Source organism: Leuresthes tenuis, unplaced genomic scaffold, assembly GCF_036924035.1.
Source record: "Leuresthes tenuis unplaced genomic scaffold, fLeuTen1.0.hap1 SCAF_12, whole genome shotgun sequence".
NCBI classification, from domain to species: domain Eukaryota; kingdom Metazoa; phylum Chordata; class Actinopteri; order Atheriniformes; family Atherinopsidae; genus Leuresthes; species Leuresthes tenuis.
This window is the reverse complement of record NW_027325366.1, coordinates 26,928,197-26,954,813: the sequence shown is the minus strand read 5'-3', so window position 1 is coordinate 26,954,813 and position 26,617 is coordinate 26,928,197. Positions and strand designations below refer to the sequence as shown.

The 26,617-nt window shown below is 37.0% G+C and overlaps 1 protein-coding gene across 1 annotated transcript in view; it reads left to right on the top strand.

Moving 5' to 3' along the window:
- The window catches only part of lrp1bb (low density lipoprotein receptor-related protein 1Bb), a 259,749-nt gene extending 257,761 nt beyond the window's left edge, over window positions 1-1,988 (top strand). Inside the window, exon 91 of the mRNA XM_072397335.1 lies at window positions 790-1,988. Within this exon, the coding sequence (XP_072253436.1) occupies window positions 790-930 (141 nt within the window). The 3' untranslated portion in view covers window positions 931-1,988. The remainder of the gene's footprint in view (window positions 1-789) is intronic.
- Window positions 1,989-26,617: the final 24,629 nt, after the last annotated feature.

Here is a 26,617-nt window from a genome sequence, read left to right as displayed (position 1 = left end):
AAATATTTCAATAACCCTTTGGAGGTTGAATAATTTTGAGTTTTGGCAGCTGTACGTTGCAAATGTGTTCAAGAGGCTGATAATGTTATGAATTATTATTATTCTTTTAAGTAAACTTAAAATAAATGTCAAAAGAAACCTGGTTTTTTTTTTAGATTTGATTTAAGGTCAACATGATGCTGATATTCTTGCATGCTTTTACTGTTTATCTAACCTGGGTAACTCTGCCTGCTGAGTAAGAAACTGCTAATATGCATGAGCTTTCTTTCTTTTGCCTGGATCTAAAATATTTTAATGCTCCAAACTTTGACAGATAACTTTGTTTAAAGCTGCACTAATCAATCTTTTATTAATTAATATTTATTTCCTAAATGCATATGGGAGTGAACACCAGTCCCCTTCTGTTAAACTACTTTGACTCACATTTTTTTGTATTGCATAACAGCTTCCAAATCTATACTTTTCTGTGTCTTCAAGGTGCAGCAGGCAGCTGTTTTTATCAAACAAATTCTGATAAACATTCTATGTTTAATCCCCTCATCACAAAGTGCAGCTATTTGGTAAATAGAAAAACGATCCAGAGAGATCCGGCAAGTGCTGAAGGCTAAAGTGAGCTAAAAGGAGACTAAAAATTAGCCTTCCTAAAAGTGCCAAAACACAATTTCAGATTTATGTAACCCTCACCCCAAAAAAGAGATTTATTTCTGCAGCTTTAAGATTGTCATTGTTGTAAATTGATTTTTATATTTACTCTTATTCTTGCCATCATCTTCTTCCTTTCATATACAGCCCATCAACTACTCCAACCCAGTGTATGCAAAGATATATATTGATGGGCAAAACTGCCGGAAGCCAGTCATCAGTATTGACGAGAGGAGAGAGCTACTCCCAAAGAAACTAGAGGGGACAATTCATGAAACCGCCGCATAGCCTAATTTTACACTTTGTACTTCTTTTTTTACCACAGTGTACAATGTATAATATGATGGAGGAAACAAGAATTTTCTATTTCCTATGAGGCTTTTAGGTTTAACTGGTTTAGCATCAGCATAATGTCTTTGTTGGTGTGTTCAAAAGTTTTATTTTCCATTCACAGTTTGCTTTCCAATGTTTGTTAAAGATAAGTTATACAGTGCTATACTGTATGCTGTGCTGAAGTAAAGCTGCTGATTTGCAAAAACTTACTATCATAAGCCACTCTTGTGCACAGTTCAAATGTTAAAATGCAGTGCTACAATTTATACCCATAGCTGTTTTTTGCTTGAAAGGAATACGAACATCGGGTTGCTTTTTGAAGATAATAAAGGGAGATTTGGCTATTTGGCTAATTTTCCTGAGCAAATGTATGTACAGAAGAGAAGGTGTTTTTTTCTGTTGTTGTTGTTTTGTTTGTTTTTTTCTCTTACATGTACTGTTCGGACCACAGAGCTTCACAATCAAGCATTGAGGCTTGATACTTTTGAGGTAATGTCCTGCACCTGGTGGATTTACTCTGGTGGATCTACAGAAGACCACAATGTAAACTGTCTTCTCACTCAGTATCTAATTCTGCAATTGTTGTGTCTTCTTCATTTCCATGGATTTCAGGCTCTGATTGCCCTGTTTCACAGGAAATATACAATTTGAAGTAATCCTTTAGTGAAAGAGATTGAAGCCCACAATGAATGTTCACCCATCAGATTTTCACACCCTATACTGTACACTGAGAGGACAAATACTGAATACCATATTTTTCTAGAGCTCATATGCCAACAGATGGATTGACGGTGTAGACAAGGTGGAGATTTATCACAGCCACAAGGTTATTAAGAGTTATTATAAAACAAATCTGTTTCTGCAGAAAAGGAAGATGATAGATATAAGAAATTTTATAATTTTGTATTTGATTTGTATGTTGTTTGGCTGCTTGTATTTTGAAGAAATGTAATAAATGTAAGTAATTTTTATATAAAATGTAAACCAATATTGAATAAAGGGGCTTATTTCCACTTGTGTCCATTTCTTTGCAACACACCCGGTCCTTCAGTAATATCAAATAGTAACCAAAGTTGTTCACAACCTAAGACGTTATATATGTATTCTATAGTTTATTTATAACATATTCATATGTGTGTAGCTCGACAGATATCAAACTGTTTTTACGCTTGGCAGATGACCTGACAAGTAAATCACCAGGTCATTTACCTGCTGTGCAGAAGAAAGTGGCTGATGGGGGATTATTGCCCTCCCTGTGTGTACAGGAAGGCCACCACCGTTCATTACTTGAAGGTAAGCAGACAGCATTGATGCCACCTCCTGAATGATAATTCAGTCCCATTTTACTTTACTTACAATGGCTGTCTCCCACCACGCATTTCACCTCCTCCCTCACCATGGCAACCAGAGGAGCGGGAGCGCTCCTGCCCTTTCTCCGTCTGTTTGCACCAGTGGCTGGATGTGCCAGCACAGCCAGGCCACCACATTTTGATAGTACTACAGAGCCCACGGTTTACAGCTTCCCTAATTGTCCTTCATATATATATATATATTTTTTATTTTTTTTTAAAGTGCACATTTGCTTTATTTAGCAATGCTCCCATAGTGTCCAGAGTGAGAGCACTGAGAAATTACTTAAATTGTCATCAACCTTTGATTTGCTGGTGTGCTGAGAGACTGCTGAAACCTTTATCAGGTAATGAAACTAAGTAAACTTGACTACGTTTGTATTAATTGATTACATGAACCCACTGTATTAAGTAGTACTTCATGATTTATTAATCTTTTTTTTTTTTGCTTAATTATGGCTATACAATTTTTTTTTTCATTACAGCATCAATTTGTTTATTACGTCGCTGTATCTCAGAAGATAAAGCAAGAGGTAGTTACGCAATTGGAAGGTCGCTGCTTCAATATTCCACTCTTCCGTCTACAAGTGGAAGTATCCTTGGGTAAGATACTTATGGAATGGCTGAAGTGCAAAATAAGTAAATGTGGAAATATAAAGACAAAAACAAATAAATGTGGAAACAAATGACCAAACATGAAAAAACAACAACTTGGGTTTGTTGTTCATGAATTTTTGATCAAGTTTTTATTTTTCCCCTTAGTGATGTGAGTCAGTCAGATTTAAAAACATGAGTTGTCTGCTGTCTGTTATTGAACAGCACCTGGTATATTAGAGGACTTAATTTATTGCTTATTCAATCTCAACTGTACACCACACTAAACCCTATAGTTGTCTAATTGTCACTCATATGTCTCTACACAGCTTACATTAGCTCTGACTTTTGGAAGACAATTTTCAACAGAAGTTCCCGTTTGGTTGGGGCATAGAATTTTCTGATGCACCAGCAATAAACAAACTTTTAATTTAGACTTTGGAATTGCAACATTTACTCATATGACATGTGCAAGCTCTAAATCAAAATTTTGTGTACAAGACAAGGGTTAGAGTTGAAATTTCTAGTTGGGTCATTTTATCTGCTGGGTCAGAGTAAACTTGTAATTTGTGCCTTGAAGATGCAATATGTTTGGTGTTTTGGCTACTTTAAGAGATAAGCAATATATTAAATTGTCTTCTCATATACCCGGTGCTGGTCATTAAGAGTAAGGAGTTCACTCATACTCAAACCTGATTGGCTGAGAACAGTAGCATGAGGAGCTCAACTGTGACTCAAATCATGTTGGCTCAGAACAAAGCTAAAGGTAAAGCATTAACAACGGAATGAAAAAGCAAATGAGAAAAGGAAAAAATTATGAAAATAATAGCCATTCTAAAAATGAATAAATCGTTTCAAATATGAAGGGAAATAAACAAAAAAAAATAATTCACATACTAGAAATATAATATTTACATGTACTTCAATATCTTGAATATCTTGACCCACCATTCGTGGAGAGAAAATTCAATGTCAGGTGCCTTGTGAGCTGGGCAGCAGCAAAAAGGTGGGGCCTGGTCATGCCAATTCCCAGCATTGCAAACTGGCTCTTGCGACATGGAATGTCACTTTGCTGGCAGGGAAAGAGCCTGAGCTAGTGTGTGAGGTGGAGAAATACCAACTAGATATACTTTGGCTCACCTCCACACACAGCGTCTGCCCTGGAACCTCTGTGGACTCTCTCATACTGAGGAGTTGCCAATGGAGAAAGGCGTCAGGCAGGTGTGGGGATACTCACAAGCCTCCAGCGAAGCATCACCATGTTGGAGTTCTCCCCGGTGAGTAAGAAGGTTTGCCTCACTGTGGCTGCAAGTCGCAGGAGGGAAGGTTCCAACTGTTGTTTGTGCATATGTACCAAACAGCAGCTCAGATTACATGGCCTTCTTGGAGTCTCTGGGTGGTGTCCTGGAGGGAGTACCACCTGGGAATTCCCTAGTTCTTCTGGGGGACTTTGATGCCCATGTTGGTAATAATGGAGTGACCTAGAGGGGCATGATTGGATGGAACAGCCTCCCAGATCTGAATCCAAGTAGTATTTTTTTTTTCCTGTGATCGTCACCCGGAAGTCGAAGGAGACAGAGCGAAAGAAACAGAGCGATGGAGAATGCGCCATTGTGCATCACGTTTGTGCCATAACCATGGTCATCACAAATGTAGAGGGACGTGGCTTTATCTTGCTCTTCGTTCGCCATCTTTCTCAAATGCCTTAGTTTTGTTGTTGGTGGTGGTGAAGGCATCAACCAGAAGTGGCTCTATTAGCAATAGTTGAAATGGGTACAGCGCCACTTATCTACTGTGGTATTGCATGCTTTGTGTCAGTGATTCGATACATTCACCGCCATGTAACAAAGGATAATTACCCTTAGTCATATAAGGAGCATAACCCAACTATAGCTCAAATCGAGTTAATCTCATCATGTAAACCCACCCACTAAGTATGGGTAATGTGATCATGTGGTTCTGTTGATTTCCTCAAGCCAAGACCTTCAGCGTGTATTGGAGCAGTTCACAGCTGAGTGTGAAATGACTGGGATGAAAGAAGCTCTTTCAAATACAAGACCTCTCTCTGGGTCAGGTATGAGTCCCTGCCTCATGGGGAGGAGTTTAAGTATCTTGGGATCTTGTTCACGACTGATGGCAGGTTGGATTGAGAGATGGACACGGATTCGGGCTTCGTCAGCTGTAATAAAGGTGCTGCTACAGTCCATTGTGGTAAAGAGGGAGCTGAGCTGAAAGGCAAACCTTTCAATTTACTGGTCCATCTTTGTTCCTACCCTCACCTATCGTCACAAGATCTTGGTAGTGACGAAAAGAGATTGGGACCCAACTTTGGATAAGCAGAAGACAGTGGGTGGATGGATCTTTAATAAATACAAAGTGTTGCCCACTTGTAAGTCACTCTGGATAAAAAGCGTATTGAAACATAGTGTAGCTGTTTGTTACTCTGACATCCTATATCTAGTTTTCTCAAAACAGTTTGAAAATTAAGGAAAATAATTTGTGTACTTAGGATCCTAGGTTTTAGTGTCTTCTTTGCATTCTCTGCAGAACTGCTGCCATTACCATTAATTATGACACTGACATTTATCCAGTCACTCATCCAATAATATGAAACTGTTTCATTAACCTAAAAGAGCTTTGCATACATGTGATAACACTTTAAGTTTTTAATTCACTTTTGGGCTCTGGGCCAAGTTTAGGTTAACTGAACACCTATTTAACAGCTTTGTTTTATCTGCTTCAGCATATTAAAACATATTTGAAAAGGGAATTTGAGAGTAGATTCTAGGTGCAAATGTGCAACTTTACAGTTGAATAATGCAATGCAGTGTGTCCCTTGACATCATCAGCCTGCCAACAAAAACATGTCACAAGTCAATATTTGCAAACTATGAAATATTTCAGAACAAGCAGCAAGAGCATAAGAAAAATAGGATGGTGAACTAATGAATATAAAATTACTCTGAGCACCCAAAGGCATTATTCAGTTTCTAGTGCTGATGAGCTGATTTTTGTTGCCATTCAAGGACCGTTCGATGAGGGTTTGTGTTATTCAGACTTTTTTTTTTTTGTAAATTGCAGGCATATTTGATTGTACTGCTGATGACAGACACCTTTATGGGCATTTATTTCAAATAACGAATTATAGAGCTTTAACTCAATTACATTATTTAAAAAATCACTGCAATGTAGTTGAAAGCCTTTAATCATTTACATCGATTAGCAGCAACATTAAGATTAATTATAAGTCAAGCGAATACGATTTATTATTTTGTTACAATGCAGCAATCTGCTGGTTCTAGAATTCTACTAAGACAGTAAGACACATACCTCCCAATTAAACATTGTTGCAGACGAAGCTCACACACCTTAATAGCAACAGTGCTCAGTGGAGTCCCCCAGCAGGGCAATATTTAACAAAGATTTCTCTGGAATTAATGAGCAACATAAATAAAGAGCCCCGGACTTTATCTCAAAACTCCCCAGATCCTTCTCAACTTGAGCATCCACAAGATGTGTCAGTGTAAGTCTAATCTAAAGAAGTCTCATGCAGCATCCCACGGGACCCAAATGGGTCAGTTGTTCCGTGTCCATGCCCCGAGGGGTAGACTGTTGTCAGCCCAAAGGGGAAATTCTTTGACATTTTTCATGTAATAACTTTAAAAAAATTTCACTTTCAGGTCCATTTGACTATATGCCTGCTTGAGCACTGATAAAGCAAGTTGACAGATTTCACAGATATATACATCCTCACAAATGTAAACTATATCTAAAATGACAAGCTATATATAGCTTTATGGTTGTATGTATGAGTCAGATTCAGATTAATGAATATGATCTGACTAGATGAAATGCTCAGTAAAAAGTTGAAACTTATAAAGAAACAGTAGCACTCTGCAGTTAATCATGAAAAAGTGCTCTGTGACTATTGTATAGAAGGTTCCTCCCCAGTTGACAAAGATCTCTAACTCATAAGTAATAGGAAATGAGGAAGGTTGCTGTTCCTTTCCCCTGATCCCCAATGTCTCAAAAGAGGAAAAAACAGGAATTTGAAAACAAGTCCTGAACTAAAGGATGTCTGGCACTCCCCTCCCCTCACCTTGCTCATTGATTTTTTGTCTCTTTTCCACTTAGCAAGCATCACCATTCTCCTGCATAAACATCAGAAAAACCCAGAGGGCTCATCTCTTGGACAGAATCAATAACAACAGGAGTCGTATTCACATTATAAACAACAAGTCCTGCATACTCATGCAACAGCCAGCACCAAGGAAAGCTGCTTATCACTCCATGTGTGGTAAGCAGGTGGGAACAAAAGATAGACAGAAACCGTGAGAAACTAAAGAGCAGGCTGATGGAAAAAAATGTCACACTTTTATTTGGTAACCCATCTGCAGACTTTATCGGTGGTTTGAGTTTAACCTAATGATTCAACCATTTTTCCATTTTCTTTACAGTGGAATTAATAAGTAATGACCCCATGAATTGAATTCTGCACTGATTAAGATAATGTTGCATAGAAAGAAGAATCTGTAGATATCCAATCCAGCAGCTGTGTGACGCCACATGCATATCTGTGCCATCAGCTAAACACATTTCAGTCACTAACAGATTTACAATGTGAATAAGTTATGGATTCATTTATTTTTGAAAAAGTCTCTTTCATTTTTCTATAAAGTCTTGACACCCAAGCCATGTATTGATCCACACGGATTGATTTAAAAGCACAAAAAAACTGGCTAAATGGTATGCAGATTTATGCATGTTTCCATTGTCTACTGTTATGTGACTATTAAAGGTAATTTCTCTAGCCTGTATCAGAAGCATTGCCAGTAGCATTTATCTTTTTTTTCACATACCAAGTTTCCCACTAACCCAAAAGGTAAAAATATCTTTAATTTTCTCCAGCTGTTGTTTATGCACAAACTGAAAGTTCACATACAAATAACTGGATGGAAATGGAATACAGTTGGAACATACCTTTCCCCGTAAGTTAGATAATAAATTCTGATTAAATTCAGAACTGCATTACAGGAATTATAGTTTTGTTTAAAGTTGAAGGTATACTTTTATATATAAGACATTTGCAAGGGATAATTCAAGTACAGCTCTGCATGCAATGTGTGTTTTGATGTGAACCATACAATCACCAGACCTCATATCTGTCTCAGGAATTGTTAATGTCAAAAGAGAGTTAATAACTGTGATAACTGAAAACAAGATGAACTTAATTTACATTCACATATTTTGCCAGCAATGACTAGATTTCAATTAATTAGTTACACTGCCATGTGAAAGTATCCAGCCCTTCGATATGTTTTCTATTTAGATGCCTATAGCAACCTGGAATTTAAATGGATATGTTTTGAGATGTTATGTAATGAACTTATACAAAATAGTTCAAATTGGTAAAATAAAGTTAGAAGAAAAAGCTTTTTTAAGGCATAAAAAAACCTTAGAGTGAACCTTTGAGACCGTAAATTATGATCTGATGTTGCCTTCGATAGTCACATAACTAGTGAAATGAACTCCACCTGTATCTAAGGTCTGGACAAGAACAGGTTAAGAGTGGGTAGTAAAAATAATGAATAAATTAAAAAACTAATCTGAAAAAACCCTAGAGAGCCATTGAATCGTTTTACTAAAAAATAGAAAGAATAAGGTCACCCTGAGGGAGCTGCTAAGCCCCTGAGCAAAGACTGGAGTGATTGTTCAACAACTTTAAGCTGTGTACTCAACCAATTATTGAGTGTTGAGCTCAATCAAGCTTTTTGTTTTTATACTGTTTTATACTGTTTTTTTTTTATAGTTATTTGCAATTGTGAAAAAGGTAGAAAGCAAGTTGTCTTTATCAAATGTAAATTCTCCATTTCCTCCTAAAATTGTACTGTGTTGTTGTTCATGTCACTGGATGAAAAGTCAGAATTCGGACACTTGAAATCCATGTCCACCTTCAAAACTAAATCATGCTCTGGATGAAGGCGGGCACGTTTTCAGTTGTAACTGGGATTAAAAACTTCAGATCCCTGTCACTCTGCTGTCAGGCGTGATCCCCCCACTGTGATCGGAAAGGTCTGCACTCATCACATCAAACCATTGTGACAATGGTCTTAAGCTTTCAACACCATTTCCAGCTTTCATCCAGGGCATGGTCTGTTTCTGATAGTGAACAGGAATTGAATGTGTCCAGATATGAGTTTTAACAGTTTAACACATCTGCCATGTCACAGCTGACAGGCAAGTAGGATTTTCTTTTTTTCTTTTAAGCACAACCACACAAGTAAGCAGTTAACATGTTTGTTTTCAGTGTTCAGATTAAGAAACCCTTCAAAGAAATAATTAAAATGACAATATAGATTGGGGAAATTAAAGAATTATCCATGTGCAGTCTTCACAATTCCGATAATTATAGCTGCAACAGTTATTGTTGTTTTGGCCCTATGTCTTTTACAGCTGTGGCTAAAAACATTTGTCATCTATCAATCAGAATATTGGTGGGTCAACTGCTTGGATCTGCAGCTCATATGATGATGGATCATTGAGGATCATCAGTTATGTTTGCTGTTTGTGAGTCAGTGTATCATATAGAGCAGTGATGCATGCATTGAAGATGCTTTATATGAATGGGCAAATGGGAATTGTGCTATAAGCACTTTGAGTGATCACCTAGATTTGAACAGAAAGGAAGAAAGTGAGGGAAAATGAGCCTGTGGGTCTTTTTTTTTCGAAATGATTGTGTCATAAAATCTATAAAGCTGTTTTATGATAAAACATCAGTTTACCACCATGAGCCCATGTATTTTGTAGGACCACAAATGTTGCTATTATGTATTTCATGGTAAAATACAAATTGGATTGTAAAAACGATGAAGTGAGGTCTGGGGGTTGTGGTTGAAAGGTAAATATGTTGACCATGAAAATGGTTTGAAAATCACAGGTAATAAATAAAATCTTTGAGCTCTCATGATGGAGTTTTATTTCAAAGTATTTTTTAACAGCCCTCCCATAAAAGATCTTCAAAAATGCATTCAGAAGTCTTTGTATCGCATCTACTCTCTGAATGACCTTTAGAAAAGACAAAAAAAAGGTTTTCCTTTATGAAGTGTTGCTCAATGATTTACATGCAGAGAAATATTCTTTGTTTTCTCAGATCCCAAAAAATGACCCGATTAATGGGGTAAATGGGGCTGAATTGTTATCATCATGGTGAAAACCGAACCTCCAGCAAACTTGGCCAAAAAACCTGAAAGAGGGTCTATCCTGTTTTTGGCACTTTTTGCTCTTGATCCTTGTTCACAGCAAAAAAAAACATCTAATACAATTTTGATTCTGCAGTAATCTGAGTTACTGGAGCTCTGTGAGAAGGCAAAGACTCTAATTCACATATGCTAACATAAAACTAAATCTCAACACAAGTCTAACCAACAGCATTTTGTCTGCTTTGTTCTTTTTCTCTTTTGCTTATAAAATTTAGTAGTAGCAATTCTGTGCTTTTGCAGCTCTTATCATAAAGATGAACGTGAACACACAGCTCATAATTAAATTAAAAACACGAATATTTAAAAGCCCTGCTCATAACTGAGAATACTGTCTGCTACTATAAGGAAACAGTCATAAGTCATATTTCTCTTCTGCTGCTCGTTGGGGTGGTACATTAGAAGACACCATTATGGTTCATATTCAAGGGAGTAAGGAAACAACCTGTTTGGTCATTTTGAGTAGAGGACTTGATGACTGATGAGCAAAACCAAGCGACAAAGCCTATGTTAGCAATGGTATTGGCTATCAATATGAACAGAAAAAGGACATTAAATGTCTATCTCTTTACTTCCTGACTCTTTTGGATTTGTCTCAACATCTATCAGATACCACAAAGAATGTCATAGGGGCCTTTATAAAGACAAGAAATAAATGTTTTAGTGAAATTCTACATACATTTCACACTAGACCTTTAAGAATACCACTCTCCAGAGCATCTATTTTTATCTTCATGTCACTTTACTGGCATGGCCTTTGGATGATGACATTTTCATGCTCAGCTAACTACTAACATTTCTGTGTACCTGTCTGATGAGTCTTCTGACTGTCCCTGTCTGTCAGGTTTGGAGTCATGTAGTTGTTCATTTTAACTTATTGGAATAAGAATAAAGATTTCCATTCTCCACTGCATATTTAGTTCAGATTTCTATCAGTTCAAAAGTTCAAACTTCAATTTTGAACATCTTACTGAGTCAACAACGTTTGTTACTCGATGGAAAGACTGTGCTTAAACAATTCAAAACTTTAGAAAAGCCAAATGAATTTTCATGGAAACAGACATCATGTTGAGGCCAAGAATTATATAAAAATGAGGGTATAACTGAATGATATGAAAGGGATATGAAAGAGTGTGGATCAGTGTTGAAACAGTACAGCACAGCACTGATCTACACACTTTCATGTCATTTGGTTTGACATGATTTATTCCATTTATTTATGGCAACAAAGATAGAAATATATGGTTTACCAATCTAACCCCAATAACATGTCTGCTGCAGCCATTAGTTGTGTGTGTTTGAAAATGTCCACTGTCCTCACTTTTCTATTTTTTTTTCAAACTGTATGGACTGCCTCTAAGATGTACTGAATTAGGGAAGGAGGAGGTTATGTAGCAGAACAATTGTTCCCTACCTCAGCAATATAGTGGGAAATGAAATAGGTGGACTGGAACCGAGGTGTCTGTGTACTTTATTTGTTGTGATGCAGTCAGATATGCATTGCGGGAGGAAATGTAGACAGAATGGTCACATATGACCTATTAGTCACAGACTGACCACCTCCATGGACCATTATGCGTGATGGATACATAGCACTCTATGGTGAGTGCAGGTGTGGTGTATTCTCTGTAAATGTATTCATCCAAGCAAGGAGAAAAAAAAATAGAATGTTGACATTTCCAAAGTAGCTAAGGGCTTGCTCACTTTACCTTTCCATTTCTCTGTGCCAAATTGGCGTTTAGCCGTCCTCCTGTCTGTGGCTTAATATGGCACCTTGTACAATGGCCTAAAGTAAGAAACATTTCAAGTGTCTGACTGATAATGACCAGCAGCCTGGATCTTTGTGCCAGGATTGGCAAGTCCAAGCTGTGTTGGGCTGCAGTAATAATCGTCCTATTGGTTTAAATCCACTTCATGTCACTTGTGCAAGACCCTGCCAGCTTACTGGAGGCAAAAACCTGCTGTGGTAGCAGATGTTAAGGAAATTATATGTTTGCTTCTTCTTTTATAGGGACTCTGTGATATTTGAGCCCCCCCCCCCAACATGTCTAACAGTGCCAGAGACCTTGACCCTTCCCGCTGTGAAAGAAATTAAGGGTGGCGGTCAGAGAAAGTTTAGTTTAATTTTGTGGCCTAACAGCATGGATACTATGATTGCTGGCCATGTCTACTCTGCCCTTGATCTTTTGGGATTGATGCAAATATTTTGATTATTGGAAACCCTACTCTGAGTATAGCTATTGATCTTGTTCCGGGTCGTTCACCACTGTCCCGTTTAGAATCAGCTGTACATTCACATCAGATTGCATGACAATAGGTCTGTCAAATTACTGTAATTGATCAGTATCAAGACATTTCGTCAGTCATCTCTATTAGCACCATGGTTATTCATTGTGTGTGTTTAATCAGTTAGATTTTTTCATCTCCTTTACTTATGTGTACTGGTAAAACACTGCAAAAAAATCCTGCAAATATTTAACCGCTGTTTAATATCTGTACAATAATGCCCCCTGTGACACGTTTACAACAACAACAAAAAAAATTATGCTTGTGACTTACAGCACTAAAGTATTGCTGCACCTGATGGGAAAGATACTGTCAGGGACTCAGGACACAAATGCAGGGTCGGTTCAAGAATGTTTATTCTTTAACTCAGCACAGGCAAGGCAAGGCAGGATGAGGATCTCCTCACAGAGCAAAGGATCAGGCTGTGGAAGTCCTAAACACTCTCCTCAGTAACTATGGGTGAGGACGAGTGCAGCTATGAAAGTTATCAAACATAGAAACTCTCCACGCTGGGAGGAAAGCAAAAGGCTATGAAAATATAACAAAACAAAGACACGCTCTCCTAACGAGGCAGATTTAAACAAAGGACGCTCTCCAAAAAACAGAGGCACTATGAAACTTTAACTTTAGCACTCCTTTAACGGAGGTGACTATGAAAAGTTACAACGAATAATCTCTCCTTAAAAACGGAGGAACAAAACCAAGCTATGAAACTTACTGTGACGAATAAATAAACTATGGCTATGAATAAGAATAAATTACAAAACAATATAGCTCTGCAGGAGGATGCTTCACTGCAGGCTCGAGGAAACTATGGCTCAAGACAAGGCTGGCACTGAAGCTCATGAGAGGAGACAACATACTGGCACAAGACAAGGGAGACACAGACTATTTGAACACATGAGGGACCAAGGGGAACAGGTGGAAACACTTGGGAATCAGGGACGACAATCAGACGCTTGACACGGGAGGAAAGGCAAGATACCTGAAACGAGAGGGAAGTTAATATTTCAAAATAAAACAGAAAATGACGAGACAAGACATGAAACAGAATGTAAATCGTGACAGAAACCCAGCTAATCTATTCAAATAACTCATTGTTATTTTTATTGATCACAATTACTTGACTAACGCTAGACCAAGTCACTTGACTAATTGAGATTTCTGTGTGTTAAATTCTAGAAAATCTCTGACCTCAAAGTGACTAAATGACAATGCTCTATGTTAATGAATTGGGAGGAATACTTTAATCGTCCAAAATAGGGATTTATCTATTTTTATTCATTTTTCACCACAAAGTAATCAATAATGGATATAAGTTATTTATATTTAAAAAAGTAATAATCAAAGTCATTGTTGGTCTTGCTAGGAGTTACAGCAGTGACCTCCAGTAACATTCTTTGTTGCAGTGCAGCTGAGGAAGCCTCTGGGTGAACACATAATTTGTAACTTGAACAGCATTTTTTCCAGCATAATCAGTTCCAGGGGCTTCAAAGCAGTCCCCAGCACAGCACAATATTGAGGATCATGAATTAGTGATGTCAACAGTTATATATATACTTTTGTGATTGGGTACTTTTTTAATTTACTCCCACCCACTAATTGTTAAGGTTAGGAGTTCAAAGTACACAATTAAGAGTTATATGTTAAAAGGTAAATGCTTCTGGTTACAAGCCTACATATTGTTATGGACATACTTTAATACTCATTTGTCACAGTTCACTTGCCACTTTATATGAACAAAAAAACAATACAACCAAAACATCTTTGTCTCACAATTCTCTACCCTGGAACTAATACTTATTGGACATGTGGACAGACATTTATACCTCACATTTTCTGGTGAGACACAGTTTAAGCTATATTCTATGCCCAACTACTCATTATATATAGTCTGCTACTGAAAAGTGTGCAAAACATCTTCTGGTATCAGGTTCTGATATGAGTCAAAAAGTCGTCTTTGGAATGAATTCAGAAATTCAAAAATTATTTTTCTATGTGTAGTTCAACCTACAAAAAAGCATGTTATGATATTCCATATATGTATCAGAAACCATAAATACTCATAATGTGCATAGAAATCGATATATACTTAATATATGAGGATAAGCTTTGGGTAACATCTCATTACAATAGTGTTTTTGATTTGTTTCCCCAGTATTCACCAGAAATAGACATGTAGAGGCTTATATTTTCAAAATTTGCATTCTCTAGATCACACTAGCCTTCTAAGCTTTGCAGTTTTATGCTTCATCCTTTCTTTAAATCATATGACAGAAAACATCTGAGGCTGCCTTCTAGTTGGTAAAATAGGTTTGATGTGATTTATCATGACATGCAACAACTCTACATAAACAGACACACATCGCAAAGAAAACAGGATTCGAGTCAGTACTCTATGTTTTTCATAATGTTTTATTATTGCTGGGAAAATATTACAGTTGGTACCATTTTGCTGTCATAGCTTATTGAGTAGAGATCATTCTAACAATACAAGTAGGTAGGTGCATATTTTCCTTCACAAAAGTATATTTTTCAGTTTAAACGGCAACCATCCTGAAACATGTATTCAGGTACTCAAAAATCAACATCCAGATTTTTGAATACCTGAATTGCCCGGCTTATTTTATTCTAATACATGTTTCAGGATGGTTGCCGTTTAAACTGAAAAAGAGAGGTTGGTCTCAATGATTGAGCCAGTTGAGCCCATATAAAGCTTTACAGCAGGTAAATACAGGGAATTTGGAGACTATTTTTTTGTGTTTCTTCACATTCAGTAAGTGCCATATACTTCTTTTTTTGTCAGGGTCCCTAGCATCACAAATCAATGCAGAAGGTTCACACTTAATAATATATTGTGGGACGATCATACAGACAAAATACAGAACACCCAGACAGGGAGACACAGAGCATGCAATCATACAAAATCTGCACAAAGAGACCCACACCAGCTAGCAGGTTCAAAGAGAAAATCTCTTACTTTTTCACCACAGTGCCACTCTTCACATGCACTGACACTGGTCAAACTTTCAGTTTTATATGCAGCGCACCTTCTATTGTATATTCTAAAATAGTAAATACGTTATCAAAATAAGATTTTAGTGAATGGACTGTTTGCACATAACATAACTAAACATGAAGTATCAGATAGCAATTTGTGCTGTGTATCTGAGCAGTAAATTCCATTAAAGGTCGATGCTTGCTGTGGGAACAGTCCCTAGGAGGAAATATAGTCATCATCAAATCCACTGAGCAGCTGATAAGCCTTAAGGATTCTGATGCACTGATTAAAGAGGCTCACCTGAAGTCTGCCAAGCCAGTAGCTGATGGTGCAGGCACCGACTGTGACTCAGGCGAGCTAGGGTCTTTGCTGATCCTCCTGGGGCTTCCTCAAACAGAGCTGGGTATAAATTCTTCTGAGGGTAGGGAGGATGGGATTAGTCACCTCTGCAGGGCTTTGCAGTTGACGGTGGTGGTGTTGGTCTACCGTGCAGTGAACTATTCTGTGAGGATCTAACAACAGCTTTGCTAAGTCCAAACTTTCTCTGTTGTGTAAGTTGTGTGAGTAAAATCACCTGTAATAGCATTTTGTACAGAGACACTGAAAAAATAATAAAGATACAGAAGTGTTTTTTTGTTTTCAATCAACACACTGATAAAGTGGTTACTGCAACTACAGTAAATTCTATACTAGTTTGAACACTTTCAGAGTGGTCCCAGGCTGTAATTGGGTGACCACTGCATAGCAACACTTATGGTAAACATTCACTAAAGTTATTGATGGAAATTTCTGAATGATTGATCAGAACAAGTATGAATTAAATCCTTTTTTGTGGAGATATTTCAACCAGAAAATGAAACATCTGTTAAAGGTCAAAAGAACTCTTTCCCAGAAATAATTTTTTCTATTGGACTTTAACCTTTAATTATAACTTAATTTAAACTTTAACTCCCTAATTAATCATAAAAATAATTAATTTACAGCCCTAAATATATCCATGTTAAAACCTAACCTGGTTATCCTAACCTGGTTATCCTGCTTCACAGATAAAACAAGACTTATTTGAATCAACCCAGAAACTATGACAACCAAGAATCTAGGGCCAGGTGCATAAATGTGTGTGTAGATTGACAACTAAAACTGTCCATGCTTAAGAACAGTAATGTGCATATGCATAGTTTTTTCAAGATTTATAAAGCTGTGTGTACTTTTAGTTTATAAATCTAAATCATCATGGAATTCCACTTCCCTTATCTGGCCATGAATGGATTTGTCATTCGCATATCAAGACATTGTGTGCACCGCAACTAAATAGGCACGATAATGAAAGCAGCAGCAAACAAGTATAAATTTAACCAATCTGAAACTGAACTCAATCATTAGTGAAGCAGAGAAAATGTACATGAGTTTTATTTGTGGATTTCTCAACTCTGTAATAACAAATAGAACTAAATCTGTTGAATTTTCAATTCAATGGTTGAATTATAAATCAGCAAACAAAATGCACATCAGCTCATAGAGCACATCAGGGCAATAGTAGATGAATACACATTACCATAATTTTATGGTAAATCATATGACCAAACTTGAATGAACAAGGAAAATATAAAAAAATATATATATTTATTGTAACGATATGTTCGTTACATCAATCGGACTGCAAGGTGTACCCTGCAGGTAGCAGCTACAATAGGCTTCAGCTCTATGACTTATGACAGAGCTCTTCAGCTCTGAATATGATAAAACAGGTTTGAAAGATGAATGAATGAAAGCAGTTGAATAAAGACTGGAGTGGAATATGAGCCCTTTGTAAGTATACTGAGATGTAATTTCCAGCCAAGGCAGATGCTCTGCATTATTAGGCTGATCTTAATCAACCCGTTCATCAATCCTTCCATATTTTTGTTGCTTATATTGCGGCTTGTGGGAGCAACATCTGCAGATCTCCATCTTCTCTGTCACCTCCTCCAGCTCTACAGGGCAAGACTTAAGTGTTATCAAGCAAGCTGAGAGATGTGATCACTCCATTGAGTTCCGGCTTTGCCCCAGGACCCTTTCTTGCTACATGTCCAAACACCTACCTGAGAGGCGTCTCAAAGGTATCCTGACCAGATGCCCAAACGACCTTAACTGTCGGATTTCAATGTGCAACAGCAACAAGTCTGATCTCAGTCCCTCCTAAATGACTGAGCTCTTCACCCTGTCCCTATGGAGTGAACCCAGTTGCCCTTGGGGAGGCTCATTTCTGCTTGTATTCATAATCTCAAACTTTTGCTCATTACCCACAATCCATGGCCATAGCAAATAGTTGGAATGCAGATCGACTGGTAAATCAACAGCTTTGTCTTTAGCCTTAGCTCTCCTCTCCACAGCTGACTGGTAAAGCATATGCCCAGTGAAATCAAGGCCAGGCTAGTGAAATGAAAGGAATGCACCCTCCGGAATACAATGTTTAAAAGGGAATAATGGACTTTTTCCCACTTTGAAAACTATGGTGATTTTTTAAAATTAAGCTGTGGTGAAAAGAACTAATATAATTACATGAGGGTTTTTATTATTCTAATTCATAAATCTGAGATACAAACCAATGATCTAGACACCATATTTCCAAAGAGAAACCTTGAAATATATAACTGTTCACAATTAAAAAGTCCCTTGTGAAGAGGAAGGTTATCCCCTTTTGCAGCATGAATAGAGTTAACAGATTTAAAAAAGAAAGAGGATACCTGAGATGTAATTAGTGTTTCATCCTCTTATATATAAATCTTCTTGTTTTATTTTCCCCATAAAAGTCTTCAGCACCTTTATGCTTTGAAAAATGTTTGCTGTATCAAGAAGTCATGATAGCTCTCCTACTGAAAGCACTAAGGCCTTGTAATACGCAGCATGAATTTTCCCATTTCATTTGGCCTTGTGTGTCAATTTGTCAACACACTGCAAATTTGATTTTCAGTTCATGATGATGAAGGTGACAAAGACACAAGACACAAAACTTTTAGGCTGTAATGAAAAAGATATCAAAAGTTGCAGAAATTAAAATGCATTCCAACAAAGTCAGTTTGTGTTGCTAGATCCTTATGGGAGGATCAGAAAGTGTATTAGTGAGTGTCCAACTTAAAATGTAGGGAGAAGTCGGAATCTCTGACATATAGGAAAGGCTATTTGAGAGCATACAATCAAATCCGATGACATCTAGTAAATATTATGCCCATTACAATCACTTTTGCAAAAGTTGGGACACTGGTTCATGTAAAATGTAGGTTGAAACAAGTAGAAATGATTTGCAAAGATAAACTGAAACCAGCAACAGGGATAAAGGAACACTGCTTTAATAACTGCAAAATAAAACTCTACCATGCACATAAGTCTGGACACCTCTATGATGAACAACTACAGACCTGTCACTAACCGTTTTTTAATATTCAAGATTATTGAGAAAGTTGTATTTAACCAGCTCAACAACTTTGTGAATGAAAGTGGAAGTCTTGATAACTTTCAATCAGGCTTCCAATGTCATCACAACACTGAAACAGCTCTGGTCAAAGTGTTAAACGACATCAGGTTGAATACTGATTCTGGTTATGTTTCAGTCCTGGTTCTGTTGGATCTTAGCGATGCGTTTGATACTGGAGATCACAGAATCCTGTTGCACAGGCTGGAAAACTGGGTTGGACTTTCTGGAGTGGTCCTTAGCTGGTTCAGGTCCTATTTAGAGGTTACAATTGGCAGCTATGAATCTGAGCGAGTGGCCAGGACTAATGGAGTCCCCCAGGGGTCAATTCTTGGACCTCTTCTGTTCCTTGTATATGCTCCCTTTAGGTCAGATATTGCAGAACTTTAACATCAATTATCACAGTTATGCAGACGATACACAACTTTATGTGTCTCTGCCACTAGACGACTGCAGCCCAGCAGATGGCTGTGTCAGGGTCTGGAGGAAATAAACACCTGGATGAGAGAGATTTTTTTACAATTAAAAGAAGACAAAACTGAGATCATTCTGTCTGGTCGCAAAGAGAAGAGGGTAAATAGCATTGGTAAATATCTTGGGACTCAGGCCTTTACAGTCACTGAGCAAGTTTTTTACTTTGGAGTGTTGACAGATTCAGACCCGACTTTCAGCAGCTACATCAAAGCTGTCACCAAGGCAGCTTTTTACCAACTCAGAAACATCAACAGAATTAAAGATTTTCTCTCCCAAAAAGGTTTTCTCTCCCAAAAAGACCAGGAGAGACTCACCCATGCATTCATCTCCAATAGACTCGATTTCTGTAATGGTCTTTTAAATGGACTTCCCAAAAAGAGAATGAAACATCTGCAGCTAATCCAGAACGCTGCTGCTAGAGTTTTAACCAGAACTAAAAGATCTGAACACATCACACCAGTTTTAAAATCTTTAAACTGGCTTCCAGTCAGTCACAGCATAGATTTCAAAATCCTACTGATGGTTTACAAATCCCAGCCTGGTTTAGGCCCAAAATACATCTGTGATATGTTCAGAGAATATAAACCTAGCAGAGCTCCTAGGTCCAAGGACTCGGGTCAGCTGGTCCAGTCCAGAGTCCAGACTAAACATGGAGAAGCAGCATTTAACTGTTATTCTGCAAACAAGTGGAACAAACTTCCTGTGGAGATTAAACTTTCAACAAATTTTTAAATCCAGGTTAAAAACATTCCTTTTCTCATGTGTCTATGCATGAAATCTGCACAATATCTTTTATCTAGACTGTTGCTTGTATTTATTCATTTTGATTATTTTATTTCTTTCCCTTTATATTCTTTTACATATTTGTAATGCTTTTTTCCACTCCCCGTGGCAATGCTTTTATTTTATGTAAAGCCCTTTAAATTGTTTTGTACATGAAATGTGCAAAAAATTTGACTTGACTTGACTTGACTTGATAAGAAAGATCTAGATGCTCGTGACAAATTGTTTTGTGGTCTGTGTGATGAAAATTATTTTTCAGAATCATGGACCCTGATCCTCATGGTATTAAGGAGATGGATTATATAGTTTAACATCAGCCTATAGTTCATAAACAAGTGTCATTGATTTAATTCGGTAAGAGATACGTTGCTGATATCCAGAATTGAATTCAAGTCAAAATTAACTTTTTCAGATATCTGTATTGATATTCTTTATTTTCACGATGATAATTTCAGATAACAGAAATGTCCTCCTTCCAAGAACAAATTATGTCACCTTTGGGTGTATGTGTGTTTCATTGGATCTTCAAAATGATTTCTGGATAACTATAATGCATTTTTTCATATGAAAAATACAGAATACTAAAAATGTGATTACTATTATCAACTATTCATTATCCCTCTAGTTAAAATTCAGTTTAGGATATGTGTCTTTTCAGAAAGCTTAAGCTTAGCTTTGACAAAAACTTTAATAAAATGTTTATTTATAAGATGGACATCTTTAACTATGGTTCTCACTTACAAGAAATTCTTTTGATTTTGAAAGATATAATGTTATGGATATCTAAAAAATTATAAATAATAGGAGAGTGGTTAGGGTAAAATCAGGTTCCCGGACACCGGTATCTTTTTCACTCAGTTGAGTCTGTAGTATGTTGAATTGACCAAATCCAATGTCTGCATGTGCTGTGATGCAAATGTGGAGCACTTGCATCCTTGATGTCCAAACTTCAGATGTACTTACTGGATGTGTGAGTTAAGTGGCTTATTAGATAATGCCAAGTATAATAAATATATTTGATCAAATCACCCCATAAAGTATTTTGCATTTGTTTTAAGTGTGTAAAGCACAACAAGACAGAAAACTAAACAGCAGCTTGAGTTGAAGTGGAAAGACTGTTAGGCGTGTTTGGAATGGGTTTTGCTAAGCGTCATTTGCAGAAGTGTTGTACAAGTCGCAGAGTCAAATATTCTTCCCTAAAGTTCTGTAGTGAAATTCTTCAGCTCTGTATCACTTGGATAATGAGTCCACTGGGACTTTCAGCAGCCTCCCACTAAATCCTACCACTATGTATTTCTAAAATGATCAAGACCGAAGTAGAACTTGGTTATATGCTAAAAACTAAGAGTCAGTCCACCAAGAAAGAGTTGTACAGTAGGAGAGAAACAATTGCCTCAATGGTGGTCCTGTTTGACTGACATCTGGAAGGGTATTTTGTAATGTAATGCCTGTTTCAACTTTTTTGTTTTGTGTTAACACAGACTGTACTTGGACCTGTGCTGACCACATGATAAAAGCTATAGTTGATATTTTTCCAATTCACCTTTCTATCATGAAACAATATATGGCACACATCCACTATTTCTGTACTTGTGTTTATCCTCAAGTTGTGCAGTGGTGTCGTTTTCTGTTCAATTCTCCGTCTTCCACTAGCTGTATAAACTGTAACATGTACCAGTCTTTTTCATAAGGCATCAGGACAGCTTGTGTTCCTTCTCATGAGTACAAGTACTGTATCTGACTAACCACTCTTATCCTTCCTAGCAAGGGGAACCTAACTTAACCTAGCAAAGCACTGCACTCATGGTGTTGAAGCATTGTTAATTAAAATACAACATAAGATGGTAAACATACAAGATAATAGTACAACTTAGAACAATGAAGCATGACATCTTGCAAATCAATGCAAGCTTATATCAATCACAAACCGACTGTTACATCCAGGAATTTTTATTCGTTCAGATTTAGGACTTTGTATATTTTTATCTGACAAATAGTAACCGTACATAGTATGTCTAATTCAAACACTGGCAATATCGCAGCACTGCATTTGAGTATGACCATTTTTTTTTCACATTTTGTGAGTAATGTATGTGCACCCTAAGCATTTCACATCTTTTTGTGTTGATAAAATAATGCACCACATGGCAAGGGTTGAAGAAACAGTGCTATTATTAAGGTAATATTTTGAAATTACTGTTGTATTTGATTTTTCACTATTCTGGCACAGACCTATTCAACTTTTGGAACCCTTTTTTTTCTTGTGTTTATTGTTTTATGCAGTGTGGGTGGTCTGGGGAAGCTGCAGAGAAGTGTGTACGACTACACTGCGTCCTGGTCACAACCCTGGGTTGTTTTTAGATAACTGTTGTTATCCACTGCCATAGACTTTAGTTTTAACTGTATTGGAAACGGAATTGTGACTTCGTGTGTGCTTTCAAAGTAAGGTGGAATAAGTACAACTGGTAATTTCAAAGGAACATGCGCATCTTTGAATCTGACACGTTTGAGGAGAAGTGTAAGAGAAAAAAAATCTAAGTTATCATCTGTGACACATTTTAGAGAAATTCTATTCAGTGCTGTCTGTGATGATTTGTTGAATTTCCTTTTTTAATAAAGCCTTATCTTAACTCAGACAAATGGTGCTGTATGCTCTCTCATACAGTAATGATATGCTTTAAGGGTTGTCAAGTGTAATTTGTCTCTAAATTTACATTTAGATTTGCTTGGTAGTGCAAAGCTGTTGCAGTGATCTAAAGAAAAAGCACACGTCATGGAAGATGGGGCTGATGTGCTGCTTTTTTCCCAAAAAAATGTATCTCCTTTAGATCACATTCTTTTGATTAACTTGTTATGCTAGAGTGAAACTATAGCCTTTTTCACATAAGTCTATTCAAGTCAGGACTGAGACGCATTGCGGTATGTGTGTAAGTGCAGAGGCAGAATGGGGGTCAAAGTTCATCCACTGCTGAGATACGTCTGAGCCTGCTAGGGAGCTAGTAAAACGTAGAGCCGAAACAGTCCTTTTTGTACTTATACACATTAAGCTAGCATTGTGGAACCAACTATACTATCGTCACTCAGCTGATTCTGCAACCGGTTAAGTCGCCTACGGAAAGCCATTTGAGCATTTATTCCATATGCTTTATATCAGGCATATATCTTTTCAGCACCAGTTGGATTTTTGGTCACATTAGTTTTGTCCAACAATTGAAGCAAAAACTAATACTAGTCCCTCGTTTTCTGAAACTAGTGGCACTTTTGTTGATCTAGTTCCAACACAATCCTTACTAGTTATCCCAGAAGCTGCATTAGTAACAGCAAAATCTAAAGCAGTCAGCTTTTTGACAGACAAGTGGCCCTCTGGACCACCTGTTATACTGTTGGCTGAAAGTACTCCAGTGATAATTAAATTTTTTGATTAAAAAAATAACAGAGCAGTTTCTTGGCTGGCAAACAATGCTGAGGTTAAATTTCTACCACCACCTGATATCGGATCAATTTCTACAGTCAAAAGTATAAAAGGTGTTTTTTTTGTTTTTTTTTTACTTAGATTGTGTTATGGTTGACTCCACAAGCTTATTAAAATAAAAGAATATAACAGTGGTTTAAAAGAAGGTAAAACTATGCTTCAATCAGAGCTTTAAATAATGAGAATAACAAAAATATGAACACCACACAAGGGTGAAATGGATACCATGGCTTATTATTATTTTCATTATCATTATTATACTGCTAGACTGTACATTTCTGCTACAAATGTTTTGATAATTCTGTAAATACTTAAACTGAAAATATATTGGACTTGTCTGACATTATTTTAAGTACGGTTGCTTCGACCTCACCTTCTCCTGCTCTACAGTTCTTCTCCACTCCAAAATCTTTTTACTGCCAAATAACAGTAATTTACGCTTCTATACAGGTGTCACACAGGTTTACTTAGCACCTTCACAGAGCTGAGATCGTTCTAAAGGCTCACTGTGCTGACCTCAAGAGAGAAAAAGAAATTCATGCAGCTGCACTCACTTGCATCAATTAAATAAAGACAACTAGACTAACGTTTTAAGACTGCAGGTGTGAAGAGTGACCTTTAAAGAAAGTGTAATACCATTTACTGGGAAGTTGTATTGGCCCGATATAGCATATGGATAGAAGTCAGCATTAAGAAAATAAATCAGTTTAAAAGACAGATATAGGTCTAAATATGTAACAAATTGGTGCTTTAAAAAAATAAAAAATAAAAAAGAACACCCAAAAGCATTCACAAACAAGCACCCAATGACACTAAAACCACAAATTAGTTTTATGTTTTATGTAGAACATTTCTAAATACAAGAGAGGACCTGTCACCACTGCCTTCACCTAAATCAAGGAAATAAAATATCTCAATACATTACTTTTAGTAATCGTTATGTACACTGGCTTCCAGGCAAATTGAGTACATGTTCTAATGTTTCTTATAGCTTATAGATTTAATGGCATGTCTTGAACCTACCTGACACTGATAAGTATGAATAATGAAAATCCAGTTGTATACAAGGAGTTTGCCTTGTGTGAAAATGACCACAGAGTTGGCTATTTTTATTACTATGTTAATTGTATCTATTTCTTTTTTGTTAACGAGTCCATTGGAGCCAGACTGGTTCTAGAGCCAGCACTTTGCAGCTATCAGAAGTTTTGCACTTTAACATTTTGATTACATGCATTCTTAATATACAGACAAGAAAAAACACATATTTACTACTGACCAAAATACACTATTTATCTAGCTTACTTCATTAGTATATGAGGCTTCAGTTTCCAGCTTAACTACATTCAAATTTTAAATTGTCTTGTCTTGTTTAATTGTACTGCACAGAGTGAAGTACCTGCTAAGTTGTTAAAATACACAGGTATTTTTTCAAACTAAGTTTTTAGGTATCACCAGAGGATTGTGAATGAGAAACAGTGGGTATGTTGTGTACTTCACTCAACATTAAATCCCAAAGTGTTATTGCCCGTAGCTAGCTCAATGCAATGAACATCAAACTAATTAAGAAGTTAGGGGTAAAAAGCACTCTTGTCATTCATTTTATCTGAACATTGTTGAGTGTACCATCCCTACAGAGAGAATAATGTTACAGCAAACTAAATGATTAACAAAGTTGCAGATTCAAATGTATTTACTTATAAAGTAACTGTTTTGGTCCACAGTGCACAACACTGCAGTTTCACAGTGATGGCTGAAAATGTTCTCAAGGCTTGTTACATACTCACATTAAAATGTACCTTTTAGAATTTTTGATAAGCTTTTGAATCGTTTTATGTGGGTCTCTGAAAAATGTACAGTGTGTATGTGCATGCATTTTTACTACATTCAGCAGCAAGAAAAATGTGTGTAAAGAAGTAGGAATGGAATGGATGGTGGCACTGACCCACAGCCCTTTGACTTAACCTCTGTCTCTCTCCTCCTCTTGATGAGCAACAGTCCCATCCCTTTTTTCCTCCTCTTGATGAGCAGCTGCCACCTCCTGTTGCCGTGCTGCTACTTCCTCCTCCTGGTGCGTTACTGCCTCCTCTTCCACCTCTTGGCATCTTGCCGTTGTCTCTTCCCTCTCCTCTAGTGTGTTCTCCTTCTCTTCCTTATGAACCCTGCAGTGTATATCCAGTCCTACCAATTCTTTCTCTACTACCTCAACCGCCTCCTTATGTCTTCTTGTCATACAAGCATACCTAACTTTGTCTGTGACTTGCACTTCTTTGTGTCACAAACAGTTTCCAGACGAGATCGATGTTCCAGCATGTCATATGCCTGCGTCCAATAAACACAGAAATAACATTATTATTATATAAGCAACACTCTATATCATTATGATAAAATAAATGAATGCTCTGACAGAGTTGACAATAACTCCAAACTGCTTAAGAAGGATACAAGTTCATACTGAACTAGAAATTTGGATGATTATGATGGATTAAAAGAACAGTTAGGATACATATCCACATTGCAACATTTTCTGATGCTTCTATGCTTTTTTTCCACCCAGAGAAAAGCTAATTGATCAAGCGAGAGACAAGGCAAGAGATAAAACATCTCACCTGACCGAAAATGCAGAAAATACATTTTTACTGCTGCAGAAATGTTGTTAAATGTTTGTATTTTCTTCAAATTTCAGCTACTAACGACATCTGGCGTCTTCTTTTTAACCCTTTATGCATTTTGTCTTTGTTCCTGTTCCACTTAGGAAAGGCTAAAAAAAATGTGTTCTCATTGTTCATTTCTCTCCCTCAAACTGTGTAATCGATTGTGGCAGTTACTGATGCAGCAGTACTGACCGACCACATTGAACATTTTCAGAATCAGGAAAAAAAAAACAAAGCCCTCAAGTAAACAACATGAAAGCAGCAGTAAAAGCAGAATCATCACAGTATGGTTCATGAATGACGTGATGAAGCTTGACCACAATTT